General features: G+C 67.0%; 1 protein-coding gene across 8 annotated transcripts in view; it reads left to right on the top strand.

The window, feature by feature from the left end:
• Positions 1–16,132, top strand: part of ARID3A (AT-rich interaction domain 3A) — a 30,899-nt gene that overhangs the window by 11,209 nt on the left and 3,558 nt on the right. For all 8 annotated transcript variants that reach the window (XR_006609020.1, XM_045088121.1, XM_045088115.1 and 5 more), the window contains exons 4-7: positions 9,833–9,905; positions 12,944–13,127; positions 13,239–13,486; positions 15,262–15,558. Coding sequence is in view for 7 of the 8 variants with exons in the window: in XM_045088121.1 (XP_044944056.1) it covers positions 9,833–9,905; positions 12,944–13,127; positions 13,239–13,486; positions 15,262–15,558 (802 nt within the window). In the remaining variant the exon portion in view is untranslated. The remainder of the gene's footprint in view (positions 1–9,832; positions 9,906–12,943; positions 13,128–13,238; positions 13,487–15,261; positions 15,559–16,132) is intronic.

Here is a 16,132-nt window from a genome sequence, read left to right as displayed (position 1 = left end):
CGGACACAGCGGAGGGAGGCTGGGCCACGTACCCCAGCGCGTGTGGAGAGTGCTGTTGGCTCGGTCCCTGAGCCCACGTGGGATGAAGTGGCAGCGCCCTGCGGCTGTGGGTCTGTGGCACGTGTGTGCACGTGTGTATGTGACAGGGTTCCACGTGTGTGTGCTTCCCTGTTCCTTGAGGCATGAGGTCGGGGGCACCCATCAACCATTAGCAGACGTCACCGTGTCCTGTCAGTGGCTGGAATTGACTGACCTGGACCTGTCCGTGGGCCCATGGCCCATGTCCCGGGGAGGCTGAGGTCCCTTCTCTCCGCCCTGAGCTGCGGGGTGCCCTGTCTCTGGCCTGCAGGTGCCGTCAGGGAGATGCTAGGCAGGGCTTGGCCCGCTCTGTGCCTTGGTTTCCCTGCCTGAGGCAGAGACCCTCTCCTTCTGAAGTTTTTGGACCCCCCGGGACAGTGCCACTGATGGGGACGTAGAGGGACTTCCTCCCAGCTGCTTTGTAGCCGCCCCATGACCCCTGTGCTCTGAGCCGGGTCAGGGGAGCAGCTGGGGTGCAGGCTGGTGGGTGGGCACGCGCGGGGGCGGGGCATGGGGCCCGCCCCTTCACCCGCCGGGCTGCATGCGGACAGAGGACAATTGGGGGTCATGGGGTTAAACGGTAACCAGTCTGCCTATTGAAGGCCCCAGCGGCAGGGCTGGCAGGGTCTTGTGGGGCAGGGGGAGGGGGATAGGCACCGCCCACTGCCCACCGCCCACCACCCCTGGCACCTCAGGGACACACCCCTACCCTCCCAGCCCGTAACAACCCACGTCGCAGGGAGAAGCGCTCCGGGAGGTGGGTGGCAGCGCCCCAGCTGCCCGGACGTCAGACGACCTGTTTGGGAATAGGGTCTTTGCAGGTGTCCTTGGTTAAGATGGGCCCCCCCCCCAACTGTCCTGGGCCCTGAATCCAGTGGCAGGTGTCTCGGGAAGAAGAGAGACCCTCAGGCCGACCTCAGGGAGCCGTGGTCTGAGGGCCCGCAGGCCGAGAGGCCCCGCACCCTGGAGACAGGGACCCTGGTAGTCCCAGCGACGGGCTCACGGGAGCAGGGGCAGGAAGGCATGCGCCTGAGCCGGGCCCTCCCTCGGCACCGGCCTCTCGCGTGGGCGCTGTGGACCGCGGGCAGAGGCGGGCGATGCGTGGCTCGTGGTGGGGGTGTGGGGCCCGATGGGCTGGGCCGGCACCGTGGCGAGGGCGGGCCGTCGGGGCCACTATCTGCCAGCCGGTGAGGGTGTGTCTGTGTTTGTGTGTCTGCTTGGACGGGTGTGTCTGCGCCTGCGCCAGGGGACCATGTCGGGGTGGCTTGGCCGGCCCAACCGTGGGGAGGGCCGCGGGTGCGTGGGAAGGGTCCGCGAGTGCCCAGAAAGGGGTCGGCGCGTCTGTGCCGCCACGGCGGGGAGAGGTCCCGGTGGGGGCTGTGTAGGTGCGTCTGGATGGGGCCATGGGTCGTGGGGGTGGGTCTCGCGTCTGTCTGGGCTGGAGTGGCGGGGAGTGGCCATAGGCCCCTGTTCCTGGTCAGGCTGTGTCACCCTCTGCCCCCTAGGCGGGGTCTCGGAGGGTCCCCTGCCCCGTCAGGCTGTGTCTCCAAACCTCCGTCCTGCGTAAGGATGTCAAGCCCCTTGCTGCACACGCGGGTCGCCCGGGTCCCGCCCGGGGTCTCCTTGACCGCCTGCTCCTTTGTGACCAGCGGCACAGATGTCTTTCGGGACTCGGGCTGGGCCTGGACCCAGTCCCTGGGGTCTGCTGCCCAGATCTCTGGCGGCTCCGTGGGTGCACGTCCTCCTGCCCAGCCTCCCCACCCGCTTGCCCCATCCTCTCCCCCAGCTGCCGTTGGCCAGGAGCGGCAGGCGTCCCCTGCCTGTGAGTGCCCAGGGACAGTCGTGTGCTTGCCTGCGGGGAGCCCGACTCTGGAAGGGGACATGAGGCGGGAAGCCACACTGTCCTGTTTCCCCACCACGGCTGGAGGGCCTCCCTTTGAGCCTCAGTTTCCCCAGCTGTAAATCAAGGCAGTGCTCCTGGGAATGCTGGCCGTTGCCATAGTTACTGACCATTCGTGGTGTCCCGGCCCAGGAGCAGCAGGGCAGGGTGGGGCCGGCGCCCGCAGCATGTGCCCGGGGCTGCCCGCCGTGTGTGCCCAGGGTTCCCCGCCGTGTCCGGCTCACGTCTCCCCACGGAGCTGCTCACTGGGGCTCTTGGGCTGCTGGCCACCATGCGACAGATCCTGTCCTTGTGCCCCCGACTGGGGGTGTGCCCAGTGGGGTCCCTGGCCAGGGTCCCTTCCCCGATTGCTAGGCAGGGGTTGGGGGTGGGGATTAGCCCCCTGGCTTCCTACAGCGCGTGTGGGCCGGGCTGCTGTGGCCAGGCCAGGCAGGGCGCTGGCTGCAGCTCTGTTCCGAGAGCCCATGCAGGGGAGGGGCGGAAGGGGGCAGGGAGCTCACTCTGCAGCCGGCAGGTCATTCGGAGCACCTCCTGCCTCGGAGAGTCCCTGGCGCCTCCTGGGGCTGCTGGGGGCACGAGTGCGGGCAGAGACGGTGGCCCCTTTCCAAGAAAACCCCACAACGGGACTTAACTTCCTGGGTGCCAGGCTCTGACCACAGCCCTGGACCCTGGGGCCACTGCAGGGCAGCAGTCTGGTGGGCGCAACAGGATGATTTTGTGCGGTGACCCTTGTACAAAATACCCCAAGACTGTGTGTGGCAGTTGATTAGTAGTGGCTCGGGGAGAGGATTCTGGATTTTTGGCTTGCCCAGAGAGAGCCCGGGTCTGAAGGGCAGGCTTGCTCCCCAACCCCAGGAGGCCCCCACGGGGCCTGGGGCACCCACTTCCCTCCAGAGGCAGCGAGGGCTCCGTCCCGGGGTTCCAGGCTGCTCTGCAGTCTGTGCTCAGTGGCTCTCTCTCCCGCTCGGACAGCAGTCTGTGTGCTTGGGGCCGGCCTGTGGCTGAGGGGCTCCCCGGGGACCGGCGGCTGTCCCGACCCACGGGTCCTCGGCTGGCCGCGCCATCTGCTTCCTCCTCCCTCACCGCTTCCCACCATCGTCCCTCTGCCGCTTTCCAGCCCGTGGGCGTGCCCCCGGGCCTCAGTTTCCCCAGCTGTGACATTGTCTGGCCCTGAGGTCGGTGCTCCCCTGCCTGCCCCCCAGCTCTGTCCTGTGCATCCCACCTGGAGGCCGCAGGGGCCCTCGCCCACTTCCTGGGGGACGACAGCGACGCCCTGGGGCGGCCGTGGCCACACGCAAGGCTGGTCGGGAGGGGGGCGGTGGTCAGCCGTACGCGCTTGCCCAGCCTCCGCCGTCACCCAGAAAGCAGCGCCTGGAGGTTCAGCCCCGTGGGGGCCTTTGTGACTTGTTTCTGGAGATTTTTATTACTGTCTATCGTGGGTGGGGTGCCATGTCTCTCTGAGGGGACACGTGGCCGGTTGGGGTGGCGTGGCCGAGCGGACAGATGTCTCTGCCCTGCCCAGAATCACTTCCCCAATTTCCCGCGAGGCCGCCGGGGCCGCCACATCTGTGAGGAGGAGGCTGAGCCCGCGCTGACGGGAAGCGAAAGGCGGCCTGGGTGTCCCAGGGCTCAGGTGCGCCGGAGGGCAGCTCGCGGGACGGCCATGAGGACAGACAGACGCGGCCACGGCCCCTACCGCACGCCACATCGGGGTCCTCGCAGACTCTCGGCGGCCTCGCTGGACTCCTGCCGCATCCCCCGCCGGTCCGGGGCTCTGTCGCGCGCCTGCACCGCCCGCCTGGACGGGCAGATGGTGCCGGACCACGGCCGCCCAATGGCCACCCTGGGTTGTCCCGGCCGAGCCGCACCATGCGGGCTTCCACCGCCCTCCGCGTCCTGGGAGTCTCCGGGACCAACCGGTCCCTCGGAAGTGCGGCTCCCCAGGCGCCCAGCTGGGCCCTCCGACCTGCGTCCTTCGCAGCAGCGAAGCCGTGCCGGGGCCAGGCTGCCGGCCTCCGCGTCCTGATGGCGTGGTCCCTGCCCCTGTGACGGGTAAACTGAGGCTCGGTGTGCAGACAGGGACGGTCCCACCCCAAGCCGCTGCCTCCTGAGGCCCCACTGAGCCCCGTCTGGCTTTCTTCAGGCACAGTGACGCGGTTTGCTCTGAGGTCACTGCGGGGAGGGCCGAGGCCAGAGCTTTGCCGTTTGGGGCTACGGAACCTTGGGTGAGGCCCACACGGCTGCTTCGGCCACAGGGAAGCATAGATAACACACTTAGCAGGTTGTTGGCGCTGCAAACGCCCGCCTCAGTTTCCCCAAGGGCACCGTGGGCTGAAGGGGGAGGCCCCGCCTGCCCGGCCCATGGCGGCTGTGGGTGTTTCTGTGAGTAGGGAGGCTGGGGCAGCCCCCAGGGACTCTGTTCCCGGCCCCCCACCTGCCCCCCACCCCCCCGCAACGGCTGTGCTCGCTGAGTCATCTCGGTCGGGAGGGGCTTCTGGGGGATGGGGCGGGGGCCGCTGGGGCTGGGAGAGGTACCTCAGGGCTGAGCTGTGACGGGGACAGGCAGAGGCGGCGAGAGCCCGAGGGAGCCTTCTCTCCTTCCTTCGTCAGTGGGTGCCTTGTGTCCCAGGCGCCGTGCCCGGCTCCCGTGGTCCCTGGTTCTGCCCTTGAGGGGCTCTCATCTGGGTGGGGGGATACTGTCCCAGAATGAGCACACACAGGCCCCTGTGAGGGTGCCGAGGGCCTCGCTGGACGTGCGGCCCGGGCCCGGGGGTCAAGCCGGACTGTGGGAGGGCGTGCAGAGGTGAGGGTTAGGGCTAGGGCTCCAGCTGGAGAGCCCAGCAGGTGCGCCGGCCGTGGGGAGAGAGCTGGCGGGCCCACGGCCGAGCGCTGTGCCAGCGACGGGGAGCACCTGGAGTGGAGACGGCCGCTGGGAAGTGTGGCCTTGCCGCTGAGAGCAGTGGGGAGCCACGGTCGGCTTGAGAGCAGGCACACGGTGGCGTCTGGGTGTAGAAATCAGAGGTCCCTGGCAGGCTGCGAGAAGGAAGCAGCATCTGGCTGACGGTCCTGGCCGCTCCCGGCTGCCTTCTGGGGGGATGGGGGTGAAAACAGCCGGGCCACCTTCTCCCTACTTCGCTCTGCCCTCAGAGCTTGCAAGGAATCGGTTCTTCGCCCACAACCCCAAGGGTATGAAGATGGAGGATTTGATAGCTTCCGTCCTAGCAGCGGGGTTCGAGAAAAGAATCCAAAGGTGGAAGCGACCTAGCGTCCGCCGATGGGCAAACAGGGAACGTCCCCGGCCACCAGCAGCAGCGAGGCCCCCCGGGGCCGGCCCCGAGCCCATGACGCACAGGGAGGGGACCAGACACAGGAGGCCACACGGGTGTGAGTCCACGCGTGTGACACGTCCCGACCAGGCTCCTCCACGGACAGGAAGGGGCTCGCGGGGGCCGGGGTTTGTTCGGACAGACGGAATGCTGGAATCCCACAGAGGCCACGACTGGAGGACTCTGAATCCACTCAACACCACTGAAACACTTTGAAACGGTGAATTCTGTGTAATGTGATTCTCAATCCCATAAATACATTTTTCTTAAGGTTCAGGGACAGTAGGTAGATTGACAGCACTTGGGGTCCCGGGCCTGCCCCCGACCCCTCACCCGGCCCCGGCCCCGGCTCTGAGCACGTCTGGTCTGGGGCATTTGGGACCCGCTGGTGGCTGTGGAGGGCGCATTTCTGGTTTCCCGGGAAGCCTCTGTCCTTGGGCGTCTCTCTGCTGCCTCTTCTGGGGGCTCAGAGCTCACCGGGCCCTTCCTTGACTTTTCCTCCTCTGGGCCCTGCCTCTGCCGTGGAAGGACCATGGCCTCAGCTGGGGCCCTGCGGACTTTGGAGCCGCCTGGGTAGCAGAAGGGGGCCTAAGCAGACACCGGTAAAGGGGCAAAGGTCTCCCAGGGGCCCCACAGGCGGGGGCGGCTGCTTTACAGCCTGGGCCCCTCGGCCTTGGGCTGGACGCCACCTCGGGCCCCTGGGACAGGCTGGGAACCGGCGCGCTGCTGGCCAGGTGGGGCCTCCCGCCCACGGGACCTTCTCGGGGCCAGTCACGCCTCAGGAGACAGCCCTGGTGGTGCCCAGCCCACATGGACATGGGCCCACAGGGACACGTCCCCAGGCCAGGCCCCTGTCCTGCGGGGTCGGTGGCGGCTGGGAGGGAGCTTCTCCCTCCTTCCGGGCGGGGGCCGGGCGCTGGGGCTGAGCTGCCGGGCTCCCCAGGGGTCTGCTGTCTTCTCGCCCCGAGGCTGAAGGGTCCCCCCACCCCCCGACACGGGCGCCTACACACACAGCTCTGCCGGGTCAGCTGCATGACCCCAGGACTTTCTCAGCAGCCCAGACAGAAATGCTCCTTGGCCACAAACAAGAATTTCCTGTTTGCCCATCCATGCGCCCGGAGGGTGGGCTTGCCTCTACCTGAGCCTTCCCGACCTGGTCTGCCTCCAGCTACCGTGGCCGCTGGGGGTGGGGAGGGGGCGGGCAGGATGTTGTCCCTCAGAAAGCCGGGGAGGCCAGGGAGTGGGCGTGACTGCGAGGTGGGGGGCTCCCGCTCAGGCTGCTGGGAAGGCCCTCTGGCTGCCCATTGGGGTGACCGGAGAGGCTTGGCCCTCACCCTGTGCCTCAGTGTCCTTTTCTGTGAAGTGGGTAGTGTGATTTGGGAAAGACTGAACCAGGGTCAGCCCAGCCTCAGCACTGAGTGGCCTGACCCCCTCCCTCACCCTCGGCTGCAGCCCAGAGACCGGCCGGGGGCCCCACGGGGGCGCTGAGTGTGACCCACCACCCCACCGGGCTCTGGAGGGACTTGGCTGCGCACTTCTCAGCGGGGACCCTGGGGGCCTCCAGCCCTGACTCTGCTGTCCGCATCCCCATCTCAAGGCTCTGTACCCATGTCACTGGTGGACAGACAGGTGTGGCCGGGCGGGTGGACGCTGGCGGACCCAGGTCACAGGGCAGGAAGTGACGGGGTAGAGCCACCCTCCGCACCCCCCAACCCCGGCGCAGGGTGTCACCCACCCAAAGCTTGAGCCTTGCGGGGCACATAATGGGTTTGGGAAGGGACAGATGCCCCACCACGGTGCCCCAAGCTGTCCAGGGCGTTTATTGAGCAGCTGCTGTGTGCCTGCTCCCAGACATGGGGCGGCGGAAGGGCTGGGAGCAAGGGTGTCAGCGAGCAAGAAAACGGGCCGCCCCAGCACATGTCCCCGGGGGTGCGGAGCGTGGGGTCTCCCGCAGGCCGGCCTGCCTCTGCGCCCAGCAGGTTCCGGGAGCAGCGAGCTGCCTGCAGGAAGGGTCTGCAGACCCTGCGTCCCTTGGTCAACCGGGAGCCTGAGTCAGACCCCGTGACGTGAGCACCCTGCGTGGGGCCCTCGGGGACACTGGCTGCGGGCTCCAGGAGGCAGGCAGCCCAGGGAGGGGCTTCTGGAAGGTTCTCCGGTCTCCAGCCCTGGTTTGTGGCTGTGGCAGGTGACCTGTCTCGGCGCCTCCTGGCCCACCCTGAGCAGGGCAAGGTTTCAGCCTGAGACTCCTGCGGGACGACGGCCCAGGCTCGACGCGGGGCGGCCTGGAGCCCAGCGAGGACAGACAGCTGGCCCGCCGGCCCACAATGGGGTCTGGACGCCGGCCCCCACGCCCCCATCCCTCCAGTCTGGCCAGGGCAGGGCGCAGCCTGCAGGGGAGCGGAACTCGGGGCCGGAGCCCCATAAAGCCGGGTGGTCTTTACTGCCCCTTTGTTGCCGGCCGCCCCCAGCAGCCATTAGAGCTCCCTCCTCCCCGGCAGCCGGGGGCCGGCACAGCCCCCTTTACGGCCCCAGACAATACCCCGGCCCCACGGGGGTCTGACCGGGCTGTGCCGCAGGCCTGTCCACCCACCATGGGCCTGGGAGTTAACGGCCCCCCACCGGGCCAGCCAGCTGCCCCTGCGGCAGGTCTCTGTCCTGAGCCTCAGTTTCCCCAGCTGGAACCCGGTGTCCCCATGGCTCTGGGAGCTCAGGGCGAAACTTCTGCATTGATGGGAAGGAAAGTTGGGGCACGGCGGGGTGCAGGGGGCACTGAGGTCTCCCTGGGGGCTGGGTGCAGGGAAAGTTCTGGCAGGTCCCTGGGCCGGGATCTCACAGGACTTGTTGGCCCCGTCAGGAGGGGCGTGTGGTCCCTGAGCCCCACGGGAGTGGCCCTAACAATGACCACGGACTTGGGGACTGAAAGCCGCGGAGTCCTCCTGCATTTTGGTAGCTGAGGTCTGAGATCCAGGCCGGGCTCTGGGGCGGGTCCCTCCTGCCTCTTCCAGCATCAGGCGTGGCCACATCTCTGCCTGGGCCCCGTCTGTCCTCCATAAGGACACTTGTGGTCAGGTGAGGCTGGCCCTCACCCGGTGAGTACGACCTCGTCTTAGCAGGTGACGTCCCTGAAGACCCCGTTAGGTGAGGTCGTGGTCTGAGGCGTGGGTGGCGGCGAACTGGAGGGCCATCCCTGCTCCCGCGGGGGGGCTGAGCCCTCAGGGCCCGTCGGACGTCCACTCGCTCGGCTGCTGTGCGCTCACCCCCGTCTGGACACTGCGACTAGCCGGACGAAGTGCCCGTGGGCGGGCGGGAGACCGCACTGCATGTTGCCCCACGTGGTGGGATGTATGGTGGGGGACAGGCGCGCGCCCACGGGGAGGCGTAGCTGCAGGCCGCGGGCCCCAGGCAGGGGGAAGTGCAGGGCCTCCCAGACCACCATAAATCAGCCCCGGAATGCGGCTGGCCGGCCCAGCTGGATCAGGGCAGAGACAAAGACCTAGCCTGGACCACCCCGGCCTGTGCCCGGAGGCCCCACTCTGTCTCCGCTCCAGGACCGGGAAACCCAAGCCCAGAGAGGAGTGAGCTGGCTGAGGAGTAGCTAGCCCCAGGGACCCTGCCTGCCCGGGCCCCGGGGTTGGTCAGGCACAGGCGCTGGGCGTTGCCGCGTTCCTGGGCCCTAATGATGGGCTGCCCTGGCCGGGGCTGATGGGTGGTTTCGAGGCCCCCTGCAGTCCTCAACCTTCGGGGTCCATTCCCCAGGGCTTAATTTGAAGATCGCTGTTTGCTGCTGTCCTCCCCACCCCGCCTGCACAAACTCCAGCCCCCAGTTAGCTCTGCCGGCTCCTGGGAGCTGAGGGTCTGTGCATCTGGGGGGGCCCCTAACCACCAGTGCAGGGACAGGCGAACCCCAGCAGCCAGTGCCCAGGACAGAGCGTGGGCCCAGAGGCCTTGACATTCCCAGGCTCTGGATTCACGTCTGCCTCTGAGCCTCAGTTTCCACATCTACAAAATGGAGCCACGCCTGGAGCACAGGCGAGAGCACCAGATGCATCGGTCCGCTGTAAGGCAGTGACCGGCCCGGGTGTTGTGTCTTAGCCTAACTGTGCCCCCCAAGTGACGGGTTGAACGAGGCCTGGCTTGAGATCGGGTCCCTGCAGCTGCGGTCAGGCAGGCGCCCTCAGACAAGGCGGCCCTGGTCCGGTGGGCACAGCCTACAGGACGCGTGGAGGACGCCCAAGAGGCCGAGGCCAACGCTGGAGTTGGGGGAGCGGGAGGGACCGTGCCCTGGAGCCTCCGGGGGGCTCGGCCCTGATGCGCATGGACCTGGGCCCTGCCCTCCGCAGTGGGGGGAGAGTAAACCTCTGCTCTGCGCTGCCCGGTGTGTGGCTTGGTGGTGGCCACTGCTGGGAACGCATGTGGGGACCGGCGTCCTCATCCGAAAGTGGAGGCGGGCTCTTTAGGCTCCGTGGGGACGCGGCGCCTGCACCCGGGCTCTGGCGCTGACCTCTCCATCCGCTCCCTGACCCCACAGCTCTACGAACTGGACGGGGACCCCAAGAGGAAGGAGTTCCTGGACGATTTGTTTAGCTTCATGCAGAAGCGAGGTGAGGCCGCCCACCGCGGGTCGGGGGAAGCTGAGGAGGGGGCGGGCAGGAGGGTGGGGCCTGCTTGGCCGTTAGGTCTGATGGGGGAGACACAGCTGGGAGCATCTAAGGGGTGGGTCCTTGGGTAGGAGGTCTCAGGTCCCCAGCCCAGACGCCTGGTGTGATGGGGTTCCCACCCCTAGGCCCCCACCGCCCCTAGGGTCCCATGCCGCAGAGCCAGCCTACAGGGAGCAGGGCTGGATTCCCCAGGAGGGCAGCAGCGCTGGGACAGGAGAAGCTCCAGCCCCTCGCCTGCGCCTGCCAGGGCCTCGGTGCCTCTCCCTGTGTGGGGGGGCGGAAGCAGTTCCCACTGTGCAGCAGAGCCCAGACGGGCTGAGTGCCAACAGCGTGCCCGGCCCACCCCACCCTCAGGCCCCCCTGGCTCTGGGGTGAGACGGACGCCATACATAGCCCGGCCTGGGCACAGGGAGCCGGGACTGGTCGGGGTGGGTGTCCCCGTGGGGAAACCGAGGCCCAGACGCTGGAGGGTATCCGGGGCGTTCGGGGAAACCGAGGCCCAGACGCTGGAGGGTATCCGGGGCGTTCGGGGAAAGCCAAGGGCCAAGAGGACCTAGGGGAGCAAGAAGGGCCCCACGGCCCCACCAGAGGCCTCAGCCTCAGCTCACGGCTGCCGTGGGGCGCAGAGAGCTGGACGGATGGACGGACGGATGGACGGACAGATAGACGGACCTGGGGGAGGGGTTCTAGAGGTACCCCCTGCAGTGTGGGGCTAGTCCCTCTGACCAGAACCAGCCCCTCTGGTGGGAGCTATTACAACTGCTGTTCAGGGAAGGAAACTGAGGCCCAGGGAGGGGACTTGTCCTCGAGCCCCGGGCGCAGGAAGGGGCGGGGCCGGGGGGTACTGCAGGGTCCACTCGGGCCCACTGCAGGGGCCAGCCACCAGCCGCTTTGTCTAGGGCCGTCTGCATGCCTCTCCCTCTCCAACAGCCTCTGTAAACACCAGGCCCAGCAGCCGGAAGGGAAGAGAGGGGAGGGCCGCGGCCTTCCCATTAACCCCTCCGGTGCCTTGCCAGGGCGGAGGCACCCAGACCCAGTCCTGGGGCAGGGGGCCCCCCGTTATCGGTGGGAGCAGTCCCAGCTGGGGCCAGCTGCCCCCCGTGTGGTCAGAGAGATCTGGCCCCACTCTCTTTATCAAGCCATCCACACCTGTGGGAGCCCCCCACCCACCCCCACCCTGCAGGGAGCACTGAGCCCCCAGGCCTGGAGCCCACCCACCCTGCCCAAGACTGGGCCTGGTGTCCTGCAGGTTCAGAAGGTAGGGTGAGCGACCCGTGGGTGTGGTTGAGGTGGGGAGGCCCCAGAAACAGCAGTGGAGCCGGTAGCCACTCAGGGCTCTGAGGGTCTGAGTCCAGCCCTGCCTCTCGTGCCAAGCCAGGCTCCCCCGGAGGACAGGGAGCAACAAACTCCTACACATGCCTCAGAACCCAGCCCCAAGCCCCCCTCGCTCGTGCTGTCTTCTGGGATCCTGGCCCTCTGTAACTGGCAGCCTCTGGGGCTGAAGGTCCAGGAGATGCCCCCACCCACCCCGCCAGATGCCGTGTCCCGCATCCTACAGGCCTTCACTCCAGACAGAAAGTTCTTTCTTTTCCCACATCACAAAGTAAAGGCCTTCTGGAGGCTGGGAGTGCGGGAGGGGTCCTGCCTGCACCCCACCCGCCTGCTGTTTCCTCGAACACCCCCCCACCCTTCCTTATCTCCCGCCGCCCCCACGCCCCGTCCTGCACCAGCCTCTCGTCCTGCACCGGAGCCTCTCGGCTCCCCACCCGGCTCCTTCTGTAAACATCCCAGCAGGCCCGGCTGCCGACCTTGGGCACGGGGTCCCCAGAGGACCTTTTGTGTGATTCTTTCTGTTCTTGCCCAGTGTGCAACATATACCCCTATCCTGGGTGGGCTGGGGGGGCCCCTGCCATGGGGGTTGCCTTTTCCTCTCTCTCTCTTGTGCGGAGAAATGGCACAGGGCAAGGGTCGGGATTCGAAGTCTGGCTCCCTCTGCCCTCTGCAGGCGGTCCTCTGTGCGCGGGGGTTTGGAAACCTGGAAAGGGCAGATGTGGCCACAGGTGGCAGGAAGTGTTTCTGGAACCTCCAGCTCCAGCAGACCAGCCGGGCCGGGCCTTCTCGGGGAGCCGCAACCTGGGCCCACCGTGGGCCCATCTCTGGGGGGCTGCGGGTGTGCGTGACGCAGGCTGGGCGCCAGGGGGTCCAAGTCGGGGACCCCGGGTGACAGGCCAGCAGCTGGGGGCCACAGACAGCACCCCAGGATTGCAAGGGCAGGGAGAATTCTAACAGGGGGCTTCCCCCCAGCCAGGAAGGCGCCACACAGGCCAAGCTGAAGGCCCCCACACGAGGGCAATGGGGCCAGGAGCAGAGGCTTGAGGCTTAGGCCGGTGGACAGGGGGACCAGGCCCGTCCGCTGGGAGCAACCCCCCCTCCTTGGTCCGGCCCATCGCCCCCCTCTCTTAAGTGGCAAAGTGGCCCAGCGGAGCTCGGCCTCCTCCCGACTGCAAAGCCCGTGGGCAGTGGGCGGTGGGTGGGCAGCCGAGGGCACAGGCCCCTGGGACTGGGCAGAGTGGTTTTGTGGGCTCCGCTCGCTGAGCTGGGAGCAGAACTAACGGAGGCCGCATTTCTGCTGCGGCTCCGCAGCCTGGCCCTGTGCCGGCCCCCATCTCCGGACCCCCAGGTGAGATCGGCCAGGAGCCCAGATCCCTGGTGGGGAAACAGGCTTCCTCACACTCTCGGGGGGGGATCCCCGCCCCCCCACAGTCCTGCCCCCAGGAGACACAGGGCCGCACCAGGGACGCCTGCGGTTGTCACGGTTGTCACGATGGGTGCTCCCGACGCGGGGGGGTGGGGGCTGGGGGTGCGGCTCAGCAGCCCGGACGCCCCCCAGAGAGCAGCGTGCCCCGTGCCCCTGTGGGGGCGACCCCTCTCCCGTGGGCATGTCGGTGCCCCCTCCGCTCACCGCCCCCGCCCCCCCGCAGGGACGCCCGTGAACCGCATCCCCATCATGGCCAAGCAAGTGCTTGACCTGTTCATGCTGTACGTGCTGGTGACGGAGAAGGGCGGCCTGGTGGAGGTCATCAACAAGAAGCTGTGGCGGGAGATCACCAAGGGCCTCAACCTGCCCACGTCCATCACCAGCGCGGCCTTCACCCTGCGGACACAGTGAGCGCCTGGGGGGGCCTGCTGGGGGGGCGGGGCGGGGGTCCGCACTGCGCACTGGGCGGCGGGAGGCACGGCGCCCGCGTGCCACCCTCACCGCCCCCCTGCACGCAGGTACATGAAATACCTGTACCCCTACGAGTGCGAGAAGCGTGGCCTCAGCAGCCCCAACGAGCTCCAGGCCGCCATCGACAGCAACCGGCGGGAGGGCCGGCGCCAGAGCTTCGGGGGCTCCCTGTTCGCCTACTCGCCCGGCGGCGCGCACGGGATGCTGTCCTCGCCCAAGCTGCCCGTGCCCTCGCTGGGCCTCGCCGCCAGCACCAACGGCAGCTCCGTGCCCCCTGCGCCCAAGATCAAGAAAGGTAAGGGGCGCCCCTCGGGGCCTGACTTGGTGCCACGCTGGTGGGGCCCTCTGACCGCTGAGGGCACTAGGGGCCGCTGCTGCCCCCCAGGTCACCGGAGGATGAGCCCCAGCGTGCCCCGCAGAGGGCCCTCCGGCGGCAGCCTGAGAGAGAGGGCGCAGCTGCCCCACCGGAGCCCGGGGCAGACATTTCTGGCCGACCGCTGGCCGACCGACCGCCCGGGCCACAGGGCGCCCACGTTGCTGACTGCGCGCCGTGTTCTTTCCTGACCCTACGGCAGGCACCGTGAGGGGTGACTGTCGCTGGGCGAGCGGTCATAACATGGCCATGGTCATCGCCCCTAAAGACGTTACTAGCCGGTTGCTGTATTCTTTCCCCTGGGAGCTTTCGAACCTTCTCAACACGGCGTCTGTCCTGCAGGCGTCTTGACCTTGTAGCCTATCAGGCTGACCTTCACCCGCCTGGAGCTGGTGCGTGGTGCACCCTGAGGCCAGCTTCCAGCCGGGTCGTGGGAAAGTTACCCTGTGCCGGTGGGTTGTGGGTTTGCAGAAGCGGGGGCTGCAGCGCGTCGGTGCCCAGCGGGCAGTGGGCCGAGTTTTCGGGTGTCCGCCAGGCCGCCCCCCCCCCCCCCGTCCGTGACCGGCGTCACCAGTCGATGTCGGCCTTCTCTCCCGCTGAACCTCCGAATCCCGTGTGACACAGAGCCACTAACTTCACGTGCGGCCCCAGGCCCCAGGCTGGGTCACTGTTCCTCCCCTGCCCCACGGGCTGTGACCCCCTACCCTCTGAGTAGCCTGAGGGTCCAGGGGAATCCCCACGGTTCAGGCTGCTCAGGTCTGAGGCGAGCGCGGTCTCCAGCGACCGCTCCTTCAGTCTTCGGGCACCTCGGTTTACCTACCACCGCCACCTCCCTCTGCCCAGGAGCCCCGGCGGTCCCCCCCGCCAATGGTTGTCAGCCACTCGCGGCGCATGACATCCTGCGCCAGAGCTGGGGCGAGGGCGGTGGGCGGGAAGGAGCTTTTCCTGACAGGAGGGAGCCAGGAAACGATGGGCAGCCATGGGGGCCCGTGGTGAAGGGTCCCAGGGGCCCCCAGGTGGTGTTCCAGTGCAACCAGACGGGGGGTTGGGGATTGCCACAAAGCTTCTGGCCGAGGGCCTGGTGCAGAGGGGGAAAACATGCCAGGCAACAGGGGAAGGACACGGGGGAGGAGTCAGGTAAAGAAGAGACAGCGGGTCACAGTGGGACCCTGGTTTCCACCACAGAAGCGGGAACAGGCGGGAGCTGGTTCTGGAGCTGAGCCGCCTGGGATCGAGTCCCAGCTCAGTGCCTGCAGCTCTGTGGCCTTGGCATAGCCATTGCCACCTGGAGCTTGGGTCCCCTCATCCGTGAAGCAAGGGTGGGAGCATGGGGCTGGCAAGGGGTCATTGAGAGGCCTCTCCGGACGAGCCGCTGAGTGCCTTAGGACACACGGGGAGACCTCGCTGCTCTCGCTAGTGTCGTGCGTGACCAGCGCCCTGTCGCGGGCTTTTGGGATAGCGTGGGTGCCGAGCACAGCTGTGCCCACCACGGCCACCACCAGGCTGTGGTTTCTGACATGCCAGTTTCCGACACCAGGCTGACCTCAGGAAGGGCTCCCCGGCACTCGTGTGTGTCCCAGAGCCTCGCCGCTTCCCCAGAGAGGGTGTGCACACCCGCGCCTTCCTGCCAGGGGTGAAGGCAGCACCAGGCTCCTTGGTGCCCCTCTGGCTGCCAATGCCTCTTCTCTCCCATCTAGAGGAGGACTCGGCCATCCCCATCACGGTCCCGGGCCGCCTGCCAGTGTCGCTGGCAGGCCACCCTGTGGTGGCAGCCCAGGCAGCAGCTGTACAAGCAGCAGCAGCTCAGGCAGCTGTGGCTGCACAGGCAGCTGCGCTGGAGCAGCTGCGGGAGAAGCTGGAGTCTGGGGAGCCTCCTGAGAAAAAGATGGCCCTGGTGGCAGACGAGCAGCACCGGCTTGTGCAGCGGGCACTGCAGCAGAATTTCTTGGCCATGACAGCCCAGCTGCCCATGAGCATTCGTATCAACAGCCAAGGTACCCACCCGGCGCCCAGACCCTCACTGCTTCCTGCCTATGCAGCAAAATCAGGGCCTCATAGCCAACATATGTAAAGAGTGCCCACAAATCAATAAGAAAGAGAAAGAGATAAAATGAATTAATGACTAGTAGAAAATGCCCATGGAAAGCTGAGTTGGGGATCTACATGCTAACAAAGAGATACCGTTTTTTAAGCCATCAGAGTTTGACGATATTAAATGTTGGTTGGGATGTGGGAAAATGGGCCCATTGAGTCCTGCTGCTGGGAGTGTAAACAGGTGACAATTTAGCGATCTCTTCTTAAAACAGAAAACATTCTTGCCCTGTGACCCAGTGATTCCACTCCGTATCTCCGGCAAAGCTAGTAGGAGTGGAGCAAGTCAAGTCCAGGCTACTCTGGGGCTGTTAAAAAGAATGAGATGGTTTGACGTAGCTTCAGACTTATCATCATGAGAGAAGCAAATTTTAGACAGATATCTTCCTCAGTAAATATTTAGTGAGCACCTACTGTGTGTGCTGACAGAAGCAGGTCCTCGCCCAGATGGGCCTATGACTACCGACGGTGGTGTTT

Source organism: Mustela putorius, unplaced genomic scaffold (genome assembly GCF_011764305.1).
Source record: "Mustela putorius furo isolate JIRA1106 unplaced genomic scaffold, ASM1176430v1.1 tig00000095_pilon_pilon_pilon, whole genome shotgun sequence".
NCBI classification, from domain to species: domain Eukaryota; kingdom Metazoa; phylum Chordata; class Mammalia; order Carnivora; family Mustelidae; genus Mustela; species Mustela putorius.
Note: the sequence above shows the minus strand (reverse complement) of the source record. Positions and strands in the feature narration are given on the sequence as shown.